Below are 15,875 nucleotides of genomic sequence, written 5' to 3'. Positions count from 1 at the left end.
CATGTCCCCCCTCTGCTGGGTCCATCCTGTAATGTTTGTCTGTCCTGACCAAAGTACAGCAAAGGACACACAGGTTCCGTACTGGTAACCGTTTGGTGACACCACATCAGGAGCTCATTTGATAATTGTTTTGTCAACAGCTGGCTCCTCGTAGAGTATTCTTTAGACCTTTATACTTTTTTTTTCTAATTTCCACAGCATTAACACATACATACTTTACCATGTGTGGCATCTATACGAGCAGTACAAGTGAGGAATGACTAGGCATCAATAATATTGTTTGATGAAATTGTGGTTCGGTGTATGCTGGTAGCTCAAATGCATAAAATTCTGATCATTATAACAACCAAGTGAAATGAATGTATATAGATATAAAGCTTAAAATTAATTTGAATCCCTCTTATATTTTTTTGCCTTTTTGTTGAGACTGGTTGAAATATTTAACTGTTCATATATTGATTATTAGTCAGTTCAATGTTTATAAGTCTGAAATGTCTTATTTTTTTTAACCTTGTCTTCCATGTGTTCTTCCGCCCTAAACATTCACTTTAAGCAGTATCTTCCACACTGCTTCAAGAAGGCGTTTTCCAGTAACTAACATCAAGTTTAGGAGCCAATTTCCAGCTGAAAGTGATTTATCCAACTAAAAAAAGTGCAAAGTTTTACCCCTCTTGTAGACTGCTGGGCCTGAAGTGGTGCAATGTGTTATTTGGAGCCACAGACTCATCCATCTGCCAAAAAAAAAAGCAAGTTATGTCTCAATCTTGATACTTCAGTTTGTGGATCTGTACTATTGATGGGCACATGTCATCCTTTTGTCTTAATTCCAATCTTTTAGCACTACTCAGTTTTTCACTGCTAAGGTGCTCCTTTTTAGAGGTCAAGGAGCAGTGGTTATGTGGCTCTTTAGCTGTGCTGTTGGTGCACTACTTTTAATCCCTAAAAGACTTTAAAAAATGGAGGGACTGTAAGAAAACTGCCTGTGTAGTGTGGGAATAACAATCCGCTGCTCAACACCTTCAAAAGAAAGGAGGTCATTATTGACTTCCGGAGGAAAAGAGAGGACATAATGCCTCTGGACATTAGTGGGGACTGTGTGGAAAAGGTGGCGGACTTCCGCTTCCTGTGGGTCCACATTGAGTAGGACCTGACCTAGAGTGTGAACACCTCTGAGCTGCTAATAAAGAAGCACAGCAGAGACTGCACTTCCTGAGGGTATTAAAGAAGAACAAAATTTCACAGAAGACTGCTGGTATCCTATTGGTGCTCCATTGAGAGCATCTTAATGTATTTGTGTGTGGTACAGCAGCACAGTAGCTCAGAGGAAAGCACTCTAGAGCATTGGTTCCCAACATGGGGTCTGGGACCCCAAAGAGCACTGGGGGTCCCTGAGGCTTTGAACATTAGATTAATGTCAAAACAAACTGTTAATGGCATTGTGGTTAATGTCCACAAATTGTACCTATTTTAAGGAAATAAAGTAAGGCTGTATGTTGTTCATTTACCTTTGGGTTTATCAAAGGACAGGACTCAATCAGAATACATTATTTATAGTGAGAATCTCACTTTTGAAAGCCTAAAACCAAGTATGGTTTCAGCACAGGGTGGAGCAGGGCATGGCATTTTAGTATATGCATGAAGGGGGTCCCCGAGGAAAAAAGGTTCGGAACCACTGGTCTAGAGTGTCACCAAAACGGCTCAAAAGATTGTCGGCTGCCCTCGCCAAACACTAGAAGAACTACACATTTCCCTTAACCTTAAAAAAAGCACAGACTATCATTAAGGACAGTTCACACCCTGAATACTGAACTGTTGCCGTCATGCACACGTTACAGAGCAATAAAAACCAGGTCAGATTAAGAAACTTTATCCAACTGCAGTCACTACGCTCAATACTAAAAAACATAATGTGCAATATGTTTTCTAAGGGATGAGTGCAATAACAGAATGTACACCTATGTACTTTATTTATTTGGACGTTTTATACTAATTTTATATATGAAGTATCTAATTGGATGGCACTTTTAAATCTCATTGTACTTGTTACAGTGACAAAGATATTCTATTCTAAAATTTATTTGTATAGCACTTTTCACAAATAGAAATCACAAAGTGCTTCATAGCGTGATAGAAAACAAGTTATAACAAATAAAATGCAAACACCAAGTTGGTTATAAGCTTGTCTGTATAAAATGTCTTCAGCTGCTTTTAAAAAATCTGTAGAGTCTGTACAGTGTAAAGACAGAGGAAGAGTATTCCACCACCTTGGTGCTACTGCTTGAAAGGCCCAGTCACCACAAGTTTTGAACTAGTCTTTAACTTAAGAGTATGGGAAGACAAATGGGGTTTCAGGAACTCTGAGTCTACTGAATACTGTGGAGCTTGATTGTGTAGAGCTCTAAAGGGTAAAACTAAGATTTTAAAATGAACTCTAAAATTTACTGGTAGCTAGCGCAGAGAAGCTGAAATGGGAGTGATGTGACCAGCTGTTGCTGCCAGTTAAGCCTTGCTGTAGGATTCTGGACAGTCTAAAGGAAACACAAAGCTGATATGTTATAATAAGTGAAAAGACCATTACAATAATCTTAATGAGCAGATATAAAAGCATTAATTATCATCTCTAATTTAGCTTTTGACACAAGTAGTCTGAGTTTTAAAATATTTTTTTAATGATAAAAACTATTACGAACTAGCTGTTTGAAGTGATGCTAAGGAAACATTGAACTGTCAAAGATGTCTCCCAGATTTCTGAGACTGAAAGGAAAAGCCTAAGAAGTTGATTTGTTGCCTAATTTCCTGGATGACATGATCTGGAGCAACATTCAAAGTTTTTGTTTTACCAGTGTTTAAGCGAAGAAAGTTGCCATTCAGCCATTGTTTGAGTTCTTTTTTGCAAGATAGGGATTGGTCCTGTCTTGTCTTGGCCACAACTCTGAGCTCTTCATTCCTTGTACTTATAGACACTCTGTCAGTTCTTGTCCTGAATAATGGATGCATTGGAGGACAATGCGATACCGGTATCATTATATTTAAGTTTTATTGATAATTTGTTATGCTTTTCTTCCTTGTGTTTCATGTGATCCAGTTTAATATTTGATTAAAGATTTTTTTAATTGTTCAGCATTTACATCTTAGAAGTTTGGTTATTTCAACTATTTGTTTTCCCAAAAGGCCTTTTAACGTTTTATACTTTCCATGGTCAATTAAATCTTAATTTTGGTCTATTTTACCTGAGGAAATTTAATTTACTTAATTAATGTTCTTGGGGTGATAAAAGCAGTATTTAAAAAAAAAAAAAAAAAAAAAATAGGCCATCTGTATCATACACAAAGCAGGGTTTCTTGATCACACAAATTTTCTGTTTTTACTAAGTTACAGGACCTGGTTCATTATTATACAGTACAGATCATGTATAAAGTTAGTAAGCATTTACTACCACTGACCATCCAAAATCTTTTCAGCCAGAGAGATGGAGGGTCATAATTTACAGGGAAATGCGATATTCAAAATGCACTTGGTGAGAAACAGAAGATGATGACACTGATGTCATTGATGATGACATTATTATTGTAATTATTATTATTAATATGGATCCAAAGATCTTTTGACATTATATATTATTAAATACATATGAAGCAGTTAATGGTGTGTGGCTAAGGGGGTGGGATTGAATAAGCGCTGACTTCTTCTCACTCCCTTTAGACAAAGACTTGTTTTACTTTTCCTAGTTTGTATATTCCTGTTGTTTTTCTTTTTCAAATAAAATATTCCCAAAAATGTGTATATAGATTGCAGATGTTACTTTAATACACTGTTATATGTTCAGTAAACTTAATATGTTAATAAAACACCCACAATGTGGTGTTCTTTAACTGTACTTTTAATAAAAACCTACAGTGGCATCATCACCTTGTAGTTTAGTTGTTCCACAAACCACACCCCCTACGCGTCTGATTGGCTGTTGATCCCACCTGAGGAAGGATCGTCTAGTTCCGGGATTCCGATGTCGGCCTAGCAAGCGAGCTAAGTAGTTTGCTAGCGGCTAACTCAAAGAGGACTGAAACGACCCACACCTAACGGGCAAGACAGCTTTCATGTGGGACACCTGGTGCGTATTTTAGAATTTATTTGAAGTGACTGTTTAGCTGAAACTGGCTACTGCTGTCTCATGAATCGTCAATGAAGGTCTGTTCGCTTGTGTTAAGCCTCCATGCTAACCAGGTAACTAACGACAGCGCACTATTGTAACTGTGGTAAAGGGCTGAATAATGTCGTAAAAAAAAAAAAAAAAAAAAAAAAAAAAAAAAACTTTCGAGGCTAGGTTAAAGCTCTGAGCGATTTCCAAGTATGTATTACCTTTAAATACCTTATTGTTTCTCGTTTGAACTAAAGCATCGCAGTGTGTGTTGGTGTTAAAGATTGGTGTATAGTTTTATGGGGATCAGGGTGTGAGTAGATTATGGCAACGTTAGTTGTCTTGATTGAATCCTTGCGCTGCACTGGCCTACTGTTTAATGCTTGGTTTGTTTTAATATAAAATCCAAATACTAAATCATAGACTCGTAATGATTTAAGTAAGACACCAGAAATAAACCAAAACTCATCTGAAAATGGATGAAATTTTGTTCATCGGCCACTTAACGGTGTAGCTTGCGAGGTGCAGATTGTTGTGACATGACAAGCGGAGCTCGACACGGAGATTTTAGGATTAACATCCATTAGAGTCGGGAAGGGGGAGATTTGTTGTGGGACAGATGAGGTGATTAACAACAGACACACTGACACCGTCTCAGCTACATCTCTTTATTTCTTAGCTCAAATGATTGTTGAACACAGGGGTGCGTCCAAACTATCAGATTACACTGTTACACCGGGTCTGTTTTCAGTTTGCTCGCACCTGACCGACTAGTTTTTCATCTGGAGATGCAGGAAATGAGCATAATGAATGTGTCACAGATCTTTGTCTCCATAGTGTTTTAAATTTCTAATAGTGGGAGGTGTTTAAGTTGACCACCTGAGGGCATTGACGTTACAGCTGTCTAAGAACAGCATGTGGTTGAATAACCCTGTTTATGAGTAATGGTAGAAAGTGTATGAGCTAAGTTTAATTAGTACAAGAGCCCCGTTAGTCAGATTGTTGTGAAGTAAGTGCATCTTTCGCATAACTTTACTCTTTAAAAGTTGAATAACTTTTGGCACAGATTGTGTATTCAAAATGCACAGATGAGATTATTACACATTGTTGTAGTATTATTGTAGGTGCTCTTCTGTATACTATTGTACTGTATTGGATCACGACTCATTATATTAAATAACTAATTTAACTAAAATAACTAATATATCTAAATAATAAAAGGACATGTGGCTTAATTTTGTTTCGATATGTTTTAGGTTCAAACCAATATTGATTTTTGCAGAAAGAAAGACAAAAGGATATCCATACCATTAAGAAGCAGGATTAGGGAAGATTGTCATTTGAGTTTTGAATTATTATTTTTTCTATGTAACTAGAATACCAATCACAGAATGCAGTCCTTGCAAGACCAGTAACTTATGTCATTGTTTTTAAAGAAAATGAATTGTACTAAAACCAAGTTTCCTGAATATCAGTCTGTTTTTGTGTAATGTTTTGAAACATTAAATAAACAAAATAATCAAGGGCCAATTTCAGTAGTAATTATTTGCCCAGTTAGATATATTTCATAGAGTTTGCTTGTTGACAGTTGTATGGTTGTATAAATGTTATTTAACTCTTTACAGGAGTATCCAGCAGTTTACCCACAGAGCCAGGAGATGAAGGAAGCCTGGGATAAAAAAGGACAGAAATGTATCAGGCTATGTGACACTCACATTTTACGCACCCGTCTTTAAGAGATGCAAAATGGGACAGGAGGTGTATCTGAAGAGAATTTGGAGTTGGGCAAAGTCACTACACCCGGCCCCAGCCAAATGCGGTGGCACCTTTGTGAACTACATGGGACCTCTTTATGGAATGAGTTGATCCTGTTACCGTGTAGACAAAAAGACTGAAGACCGTGGTCTCAAAAGATTAAGACTCATTTTGGATAGTTTGATTTTTTTCTTGTAAAGACAAGGGTAGATTTCTTTTTCTTTTATCTTTTTTAAATCTTTTTTTTCCCCCAGCTTTTTAAAAATTAATTCCTCATGGACCTTTGTTTGAGGTTATGCAGCTTCCAGCAACTGACTTAAAAGCAAATTTGTTTTAGTTGATTTCCCCCGCTGACTCAGTTTGAAATATTGTAACTATCCCTCCTGCTGCCATCCTCAGTTTCTTCCACCCACCCAGTGCCTAAATAAGCCCCTCTTGGGACTATTAGAAAAGTCATCAGCAGCTGCTGTCCTCAATCCTCTGCCTGTTTTCCTCCACATGCTCCTGCTTTCAGCCTGCTGCACTACCTCTTTATTTTACTTTTTATATACACTTTCACTAAAGCGGACAATCAGAACTTGAGCACAGCAAAGAGCATTAATGTAAACACAGAGTTTCAGGAGTAGAGAAAAAGATAGATTGCTCCAGCATTGGTTGCATGCATGAGTGTCTGTCCTTTCTTTTATATGCACCGTTGTGTTTATGTTGCACCAAATACAGTTACATTTAAGCCATACAAAAATATTTATGAAGTATCAACATATATTTTTGTATCACATGGCACTTCTATAGAGATTAAGATTATGCATACAATGTAGATATTTACAACAAGCTGCACATGCAAGTATAGCTATATTTGATATTGCTATATAAGAAAATATCTTGTTTTAAATCAGTGTCAGGAGACCTTAATAGTCTGTACAGACTGTTTTGGATAGTTGGTTGGTTAGATGGTTTTCCTTTGCAATCTTTAGTCATGGCTCTTCCTTCCAAAAAAACACTGCAATCCCCATTTTGACCTGTATATCTCCCATTTATTATCGGAAGACAGTCTATATCTATCTCCCTGTCTGTCCTCCTCTCCTCCATCTGTCTCTAATGCCGGGTTTCAGCGGTGGGGGGGTTGGGGGAGGAGTTGGGGGCCCTGCTTCTGCTCCTCCCCGTCCATTTCGACCCAGCCGATACGTCCCAGTGTCTGCAGCCACCACTTTTCTTGTCGGATCCACAACACTCTTCTTTTGCTTCACGTAAGTGTTTCTAAGTATCTTGTACACGTGGTGCCAAAGGAGCATACATTGATGTAGACACAGCTGTGTCATTGTTATAATTGTGCTTTGCACACCTGTGTGTTTGCTGAAATTTTATGAATATTCTGATGCATTATTTTATGTGAAGATATGCTGTTGCATTTGCCATCTGTTCAACAACACTTGCCCACTCTTTCAGTCACACCTGTGAGCTCTGCATTTACAATCCCAGTGATTTATATTTAGCTACTGAGCAGTCTCAGTGGAGTTGCTTGGGTGTTAATTTGCTATGCATCAAGACTCACAAGCAAATGTTGATGTGTGGAGGAATGATTTCCCAGCTGTGTCTTACAAACAAGTGTCAGGATTTAAGACTGGTGTGTGACTATATTTTTGTATGTATAACTTTTTTTCCCCCTTTTAAATACTGTCCAGGTGCCCATGGTTATCAGAGCATATTTCCTCTGTCATTCCTATCTACAATGCTGTAATCTTCCTCTTCACCCTCGCCAATTTCTGCATGGCCACTTTCATGGACCCTGGAGTCTTCCCCCGAGGTAGGGAGGTGTTAGCAGTGGCGGGTGAAATTATGGTTCTTTTCAGGACATGATGGACAATATAAGACTGAACAGAATACAGAGTTGTGATCACGAGCCAGTGGACTAATATAATGCAGAGAGAATGTGATGAGTCATTGTGATGTGAGAGCTGTATTGTTTGGTGTGTGTTTTATCTGTAGCGGAGGAGGACGAGGATAAAGAGGATGATTTCCGTGCTCCTCTCTATAAGACTGTGGAGATCAAAGGCATTCAGGTGCGCATGAAGTGGTGCTCCACCTGCCGCTTCTACCGTCCGCCACGTTGTTCGCACTGCTCCGTCTGCGACAACTGTGTAGAGGTACGCACACACATGGCTGGGCACGTGTAAGTTTGTAGGCTGACAGTATTGAACTCTATTAGAACTGGATTAATTTCACTCTACCATACTTATGAGTGGAAATGGGGTGAGGCTGTGGTATTATCCAAATATTATACCTCAGAAACATGTTCTCGGTTTTTTTATTAAACCTAGCTTTGAAAGGGAATGTTTGCGAAGTTTTCTAGTCAGTTTTTAAGCACCTCATATAATTACACATGCATACATGGTTTGTCTTTTGGTTTTATTCATGCATTCTAATTTCACAGTAAGCCTGTAAACTCTTCAGTTGCATGACTGCTCAGAATCAATCTGTGACTATTCTTAGTTTTCCATGTGGGAGTGTAGGAGGTAGAAGTTGTACTGCAATTATTATTTTTATATTATAATGATTTTTTTTTTTGTTTTTGTTTTTTCTCCTCAACCATATATTCATGGTGATTTCTTCTTCTGTGATATCGTGTTCCCTTAGGAGTTTGACCACCATTGTCCTTGGGTGAACAATTGTATTGGCCGAAGGAATTATCGCTATTTCTTCCTCTTTTTACTCTCTCTGACCACCCACATTGTGAATGTGTTTGGCTTTGGTTTGGTTTATGTTCTGCACAACAGTGATCAGCTGGATACACCACATGCTGTTGTCACGTATCCTTTACTTGATGCTCTGCAGCCATAAAAATACAGAATATGTTGGACTTTCTTTTGCCATTTTATTTGCTTTGTTGTGTTGTCACTGTTTTTGTTCTTTTATATTTATTGCGATGTCCTTGACCCTGCCTCCCAGTATGGCTGTGATGTGTGTGGCTGGTCTGTTTTTTGTCCCAGTTGCTGGCCTGACTGGGTTCCACATAGTGCTAGTGGCCCGTGGTAGGACCACAAATGAACAGGTACACACAGAAGTTGGTTGTGTGCATCACTGAATCAGCTCAGATACATTTTGCTCAATTGCAATAATGTATTTTGATATCTATTTGAGTTGAAATAGGTTGTTTTTTCTTTCCCCTCTTCTTTTCTGTAGGTGACAGGGAAATTTCGGGGAGGTGTTAACCCTTTCACAAATGGCTGCTTGAGGAATATTTCACATGTACTCTGCAGCTCTCAGGCCCCCAGGTCAGCACTTTGCCTATCCTCCTCTGTCTATTTGCCTCCTTCTACAATTAATTTTCCACTCCCTCTGTCTTTTCATTGCTCTCGCTCTGGCCTCTTTTTCTTTTCCACCCTCTAATTGTTTTCATTTGTCTGTTCAGTTAATGGACTACTTTGAGTGCAGGGATTTCTTGAGAATGGAATGTATTGCTAGATTATGCTTGTCAGTTAACAAAACACTTTGTAGCCTTTTGTTTACTGCTCATAAATTTTTATATGTATTCATGTGTTACAGATACATGGGCCGGTGGCGAGGCCGTCAGCCAGTTGAAGTACAGCCACCATTTCTTAGACCGCCTCTTACTGAGGCCCAATTAGAAGCCAAGATCCTTGACAACGGCATCCAAAATGACCGACACAGCACCAGGGTAAGTCTTACTAAATCTTACAAAAACGTACAGCTGGTATGATTGTCAAATATTGTTGGATACAGTGTTCCTATTGCCATTTTGTTTAACAGCATGCTGCATGTTTATCTTAATTTTTTTTATTAGAAAACAACAAACCTGGAAAACTGAAACTCTAGAGTCATGCATGCACATTACATCCATGAAAAATATTGTTCATGCACTGACTAAAAGTAATTTCTTTAGCAGACTGGAGCCAGTAATCTTGTGTGTCTCATGCCCGAAAATGACTAAAATGTTAAGTTATGAATCAAAATAAAACCATAAGATTTGCTTGCTTACTTATGATTTTTTTTTCTTATGATCCCACATGAAAAATAAATTTGTGCAATGATGGATAGACATGAGATTCAATATATTAGATTTTGAACATTAATTTATTGAAAAACAACATTTTGATAAAATAAGAAAGTAGAATATTATATACAACTGACAACAAACTCACACTCCAGGTGTGTAGTCATCAGTTTATCTGTGTCCATGTTGGTGCATGCAAGTCTTTTCCATGCAGGTCTGTGTGTTTGGCTGGAGGCAACCTTACAAATACTCTTTCTCATTGTTGGCAAGAAAGGCCTCCCATTAAGGGAATAGGATAAGGGTTGAGTATTTACATGGTTTTCATGAGAAAGATGAAGGGCTCCAAGTTGGATTTCGGTTTGAAATGCTGTTGGCCTTCCTCTGCCACCCTCTGGGTGGGTCCAGGGTGGTCTTTGTGGTGGGGGGGCTTGGGTTTGTGCTCAGGGATTGCTGCTGATGGCCCGGTTCTCTGGGCTGCTCTAGTCTGTCACTAGCCCCCGTAGAGGCGTGGTCACATTTGCACAATCGCACTCATCTCTGATCACTCCTCATTCCTTATACTCTGCATGCTGACACAGTCCAGTGAGTTTAAACACTAAGAACTACCTTTTGTTTTGGTTTTTGTTGCTTTGGTTGTTGTGATGCATGTTGTTGCTGTCTTGGTTATTTTTTTAGGAGCTCCTGAATATTGTCAGTTTAGTTTACCTGTAAAAGCTGTAGGAAATTCGCTCTTCTCAGTTGGTTGTCTGGTGTTAGGTTGGATGGAAGGGTTGTTGCCTTTTATCTACTGTATCTTTGTCTCTTTCTTTTTTCTACTTTCCTTTTCTCTTCAATATTCTCCTTTTTTCTCTCTCTCTGTCCCCTCCGGTCAAGTCCAGCAAGATTACATAAATGTCATAATTCAAAATAAATAAGATAAAGTAAATCAATCAATACTTAAATCAATCAGATTATCAAGAGGAGCCTTATACCCATAATGCTCCCCATGGCAAAGCACATTTGTTCGGCACAACACAGCAGCCAGACCAACATTCTGCTTGCTACAATGCTGGACAGGACAAGTTTAAAAAAAAAAAGACTCACATCGGACGTTTATGCCTCTTATGGATGATTCTAATGGATGACTTTTTTTCTATCTTGCAGTGCCTGTCTGTGTCAGGCAGCTGCATCTTTCTTTTTTAAATGTTTTTTTTCTGCATCTCTGTTGTTATTCTGAACCCATCCTAACATTTTTCCTGTGCGTCCTCTCTAGTCTAAGAGCAGTCTTGATCAGATGGAAAGCCAGTCAGCTGACGCGGAGCCTCCACCTCCTCCAAAGCCAGATCTTCGTTACCCTGGTCTGCCACGTGCTGACACAGAGGGTGAGAAACAGATAAACATATGTGAAATAATGTAGGTAGTTGCAGATAAATCACCAGACATGTCAAGATTTGAGTGCTAGCCGGAAAGTTAAGCGGAGATGCTTCCAAGTTTTTAGCTCTTATGTAAACAGTTGCATGTTTGTTCTCTAATCATAAATGCACCTCACTGAAATGTTACCTTTGGTTTCTTGTCACTCAGAGAGCAGCTTGTTGACTGAGGCTCCACCTACACCATCAATGTACAAGTACTCACCAGCCTACAACAGCCCAGGAAGGAACCACACTGCCCTCACTCATCCGAATAAGGTGCATTTTAATTTGTTTGTACACAGCTCAAACTATTGGGTATAGTCTATTCACATCACAATATGCTGCGAGAGAAGTTAATTGTATACTTTTTGCTTGACATAAGACAGACATGTACGGCATGCAAATGGAGATAAATTCTTTAAAAAGCATAAAATCATGTCGATTATGTGTGTTTCCGTTATTACACAAACAGCTACAGCAAAGAGAGCAGAAAAGCACCTTCCTATAATTAACTGTTGCAGGTGTGCTGAAGGCTGTCAGGTCAGCCTTTTAATTTTCTTTGTGGTAAATAAATGCCCCTCTTTTTGTTTTTACTTTAAATTCATCATTCAATGGCCATCGGTTGAGCAGTAAGTCTCACTGTGTATGTGTGTATTCCCCTTTGGCTGTCTATGTGTTTGAGTGGATCTCTCCTTTTCCCTGAGACTACATTGACTGGAATATGTGGTTATTTGCCATTTTATATTTGTATTTCCATTCATGTGTTGGCATACACACTGTCGTTGACATGCAATGTCAGTGCTTGTTCAAACCAGTCAATGTTTCCGGTCCAGTAGTGTGATGATGATGGAGTAGAGCACCGATCAAGCATCCAATGACCCCCTCCACTGTTTTTTTTTCCTTTTTTAAATATTTTTTTATGTCTTGTTAAACTGTGTTCAAAACTCTTTTCTGTGCTCTGTGTTCTCCTCCTGAGGTAAGATTGTAATTTTCATTGCTCTTGCCCTCAGCACACATTCTGTCTTCTTTATTACTTTTTTCCTTACCCTTTCCTTCTTTACCTGTGGTCTATTTCTCCTTCTTTCTCCTTTTCTCAGATGATCCGTGGGGAAAGTCTTGACTATCCGTCTCCCTCCATCCTGCAGTCCAGCCGGCAGCCTAGCTACCGTTCGGAGCCTAGCAGCCTGGATGGGGCCACAGTGGTGGGAGGAGGTGTAGGGGTGCGCAGAGGGGGAGGGGAGAGGGGTGAGGGCTCCGGAGGCCCTGCTGGGACTGCTGGGGGGGTGTCAGGGGGCATGTCAGGTTACTCCCTGACTGGGCGCTCCTACACCTCCTACCCATCCTCGCTGGTTCTGTCCACCGGCGGCTCACGTTCATCCAGCCTGCGCTCAGCACAGACTGCACATAACCCGCTGGCCACGCTCCAGTCAGAGGGCACAACAGACACCAGCTACAAAAGCCTGGCTAATCAGACACCTCGGAATGGCAGCCTGTCCTATGATAGCCTGCTGACGCCATCTGAGAGCCCCGAGTTCGAGTCGGCTGCCCATGAGCTGTCACCGCAGAAACCTCACGTTCCTTTTCCCTCGTCAACTATAACAGGCCAGCCTAAGGTGGTGTCACCCAGTAGCCCACTGCAGGGCTACACGTCGCCCTTCCTCTCAGCTCAGATAGCCCAGCAGAGAGAGGGGCAGCTGCTCCAGGGCTCTGCCACTTTCTCCTCCCCCCATAGGGCCTACCTGCGTGCAGTCAGCCCGCCCCCTTCCTCCTCCTCCGGGCCTCTTGAGGCCCAGCATCTGCTCCAGCATAACCAGGACTTCTCATCCCGAGCCCCTCGTAACCCTTCCTCATCATCCTCTTCTCCTGGGGCTCGATCGCCTGAGCCCCCTGTCTCCCCGCCACCTCGCGGCCTCTCCCTCAGCAAGTCCCCGTCTTACACCGGGGAGGCAGGGCCTCAGCACAAGCCTCGTCCTGCAGTAGGGGGCATTGTGCTGGGAGGGGGAGGAGTCGGAGGGGGGCAACAGGCTCCACAGTGAGTAGTGATCCGCCACCAAATTCGTCAGCCTGCCACTCTTCGTTCTCCTCCTCCTTTTCCTACTCTTCCCTCCTGGTTTGTGTCAGCCCTTCTCTTCTTTCCCGATCTGTGTGAGTCTTCCTTTTCCTCCTACATGGTTTACAGTCAGTCTGTCTTGTTTACTCTTAACCTGTTGGATGTATTTGTGGACGTTGTATTGGTTGAGTTGATGGTTGTATGCTATCTGTAGATGAGTGTTAGAAGCATGCCTGTATGTGTTTATCTCTGTTACAGCATGCCTAACGCACCTATTGATTTCTGTCCCGTAGTCTTTAGGCCCACATCCTTTTCATGTTCACCAAGTATAGTTACCAAATGCCTTACAAGATCCTTGGTAGATAAACATTTGCTGTCTTTTTTAACTGCTTGTTGTTTTTGAAGTAGAACTTCTCACCTCCCCCTCCATTTCTCCTCTCCTCTCTCCTCATCCCTAAAATGCCCACCCCTCTCCTCCCACTCCTTCCCTTTCAAATGGCTGTCCACTCAGATCCACCTCTCGCCCAGTCTTGGCCAATCACACCAAGCCAGGGGGCGGGGTGAAGAAGGTAACCGGCGTTGGAGGGACCACATACGAGATATCGGTTTGAGTGACAAACCTCCCACTTGATCTATCACAAGGATGGGAAAATGTCAGCTTCCACTTGCCTCTTACCTGAGCTGGATATTATTCATGACTGCAGGCTCCTCAGAAGTGACTTTTCTGGTGCACTGGACTCGAGGAACAGGCCTGTTTGGTACTCACTTTATCTTTGTATCGCCACTGGCCAACCTTTTCTGCCAGCCTTTCAGATTTGAACCAAGAGAAACCGGAGACACTGATTAATTTTTCACAGAATCAGTTGTCTCCATTTAACCACTTTGTGAGCCATAAACTGATGTGACTGTCATCACGGCTGGGTACTGATATGTTTCTAAAACACACATACCTATTCCATGATTTTCTTTTGGCTTTGCTTTGGTACATTACCACACAGAGTATTGACGAGGGTGTCAGAACGGTTAACCAGCGGATCTTTAATTTTAAGATCTAGGATTTAAAACTGTCGACCAGTAGATACATCTGATTGGACCACAAAGGGGGGGAGAGTGTGACCTATAAACACAGTAACATTTTAGTTTATATATAAATGTAAAAAACTGTACTGATTATCTTTGGGTCAAATTGTCAGGTATAGATGACTTTTGATGAGGGTATTGATGTACGGTATATAATTATTCATGAAAGTGATTCCAGATCAGTTGCCTGTTTATAATTGATGGCTGCATCAGCCACTTGCAAGCTTTTGTTGGAAATTTCTTCCTCCAAAGAAAATTATGATCTTTTGGTGGGCACCAGAAGTGGCAGATTATTGAAATTATGTTTGAAAACCACAAAGAAATGTAGATTCGCACCACTGCAGCACAAGCATCTTTGTGGAATGTAAGCTTGTTTGTTTATGCTAGACATTATGCAAAATCTGTTAGTAGCTTTAAGAATATATGTCCTTTTAGTGTTGTTTATTTTTTTTTTTCCTTCTTTTTTGTAATTTGTCAGTCAGTAAAGACGCTAGCAACCATTTACCTTTAATGGGTGGCCAGCCAAATGGGGTCAGCGAGGGAAGGGCTTATTTATTGCACCAGACAAACATCCTTGTAGCTCTGGACACAAATTCATATCAGCCTCAGTTTGTGTTTCTTTTTGAGAGATAACAAAGAAGGGTTGAATATTTTTTTAATTAAAAAAAAAGTCTATTAGGAATTGTAAATGCAAGATGCCATTGAATAGTTTAAGGAGGGTCTGGTGTGCAGTACAAATCTTTGTTAATCGTGTTTTGCCTTGAGACCATTCATAGTGAAGCCGGTGTGTTTTTACTATTTAATTTCTTTTTTTCTATTGATTCTCATTTTTTACACTTGTCTGAACACAAGTAAAGCAGATTAGATTTAATTGATTTTTCTCATGTTTAAATTTCTGTAAACTACAGATCATGTTTTAATCCCACTGCCATGCTCAGAAAGGATTGATTCGAGGAAGGGAGGTGTGTTTATCTTTCCGAATTGGGCATCACAGAGGTTTTATTTATTTTTTCTTTGTCACAGCAGTGTTTTCCATGGAATGTTTAAACTGCGTGAATGTGGCACATCATTATGGGGAAAATATATGCTTTAAGCACCCAAGGATCAATTGACCCGAACAACTGTGTTGCAAGTTTTTAATTTTACCAGGCTACGTCTTTGGTGTGCATGTTTCTTTTCTTTCAGGTTTGTCGTGCTGACTGCTTCACTGGTGTACATTTTTTGTGAGATTGTTGTGAAGTTCCACTCGGTTTATGTGCGGGTGGTGAAAAGAAACATCATTAAGGCACAAGGAGTTGTTGCACAGAGAAAAAGAGAACCTGTGTTACTTCTTCCTGCTCTGGCCAAAATTGTGGCCACTGAACAATCTAAAACATTGTGTGTATAGCAAGTATACTTCTATGTGAGATTAAATATTGCTATTGTGAGCTGTGATGAATGGAACGAGTTTCA

At 40.3% G+C, this 15,875-nt stretch overlaps 1 protein-coding gene across 3 annotated transcripts; it reads left to right on the top strand.

Moving 5' to 3' along the window:
• Nucleotides 1-3,999: 3,999 nt before the first annotated feature.
• Nucleotides 4,000-15,487, top strand: zdhhc5b (zinc finger DHHC-type palmitoyltransferase 5b). 3 transcript variants are annotated; one of them, XM_041989898.1, is made up of 12 exons: nucleotides 4,000-4,108; nucleotides 5,761-7,137; nucleotides 7,573-7,694; nucleotides 7,877-8,034; nucleotides 8,525-8,697; nucleotides 8,837-8,939; nucleotides 9,071-9,162; nucleotides 9,434-9,566; nucleotides 11,155-11,263; nucleotides 11,463-11,569; nucleotides 12,391-13,325; nucleotides 13,855-15,487. In XM_041989898.1, the coding sequence occupies exons 2-12, from the start codon at nucleotides 6,989-6,991 to the stop codon at nucleotides 13,952-13,954; spliced, it is 2,181 nt and encodes a 726-aa protein (XP_041845832.1). In that variant the 5' UTR covers nucleotides 4,000-4,108; nucleotides 5,761-6,988; the 3' UTR covers nucleotides 13,955-15,487. The 3 variants fall into 3 exon arrangements, with proteins under 3 accessions (XP_041845832.1, XP_041845835.1, XP_041845834.1); XM_041989901.1 differs by lacking the exon at nucleotides 4,000-4,108 and adding an exon at nucleotides 4,113-4,221; XM_041989900.1 differs by lacking the exon at nucleotides 4,000-4,108 and adding an exon at nucleotides 4,240-4,345.
• Nucleotides 15,488-15,875: the final 388 nt, after the last annotated feature.

Source organism: Melanotaenia boesemani, chromosome 7 (genome assembly GCF_017639745.1).
Source record: "Melanotaenia boesemani isolate fMelBoe1 chromosome 7, fMelBoe1.pri, whole genome shotgun sequence".
Taxonomy (NCBI): domain Eukaryota; kingdom Metazoa; phylum Chordata; class Actinopteri; order Atheriniformes; family Melanotaeniidae; genus Melanotaenia; species Melanotaenia boesemani.
This window is presented reverse-complemented; position numbering and strand designations above follow the sequence as displayed.

What these genes read in the sequence shown, in the direction of transcription:
- zdhhc5b (XM_041989898.1), top strand. Translation starts at nt 6,989, where the DNA reads ATGCCGGGTTTCAGCGGTGGGGGGGTTGGGGGAGGAGTTGGGGGCCCT. An exon ending in TCTGCGACAACTGTGTAGAG is followed by an intron (nt 8,035 to 8,524) that starts GTACGCACACAC and finishes GTGTTCCCTTAG; the next exon opens with GAGTTTGACCACCATTGTCC. An exon ending in TGCAGCTCTCAGGCCCCCAG is followed by an intron (nt 9,163 to 9,433) that starts GTCAGCACTTTG and finishes CATGTGTTACAG; the next exon opens with ATACATGGGCCGGTGGCGAG.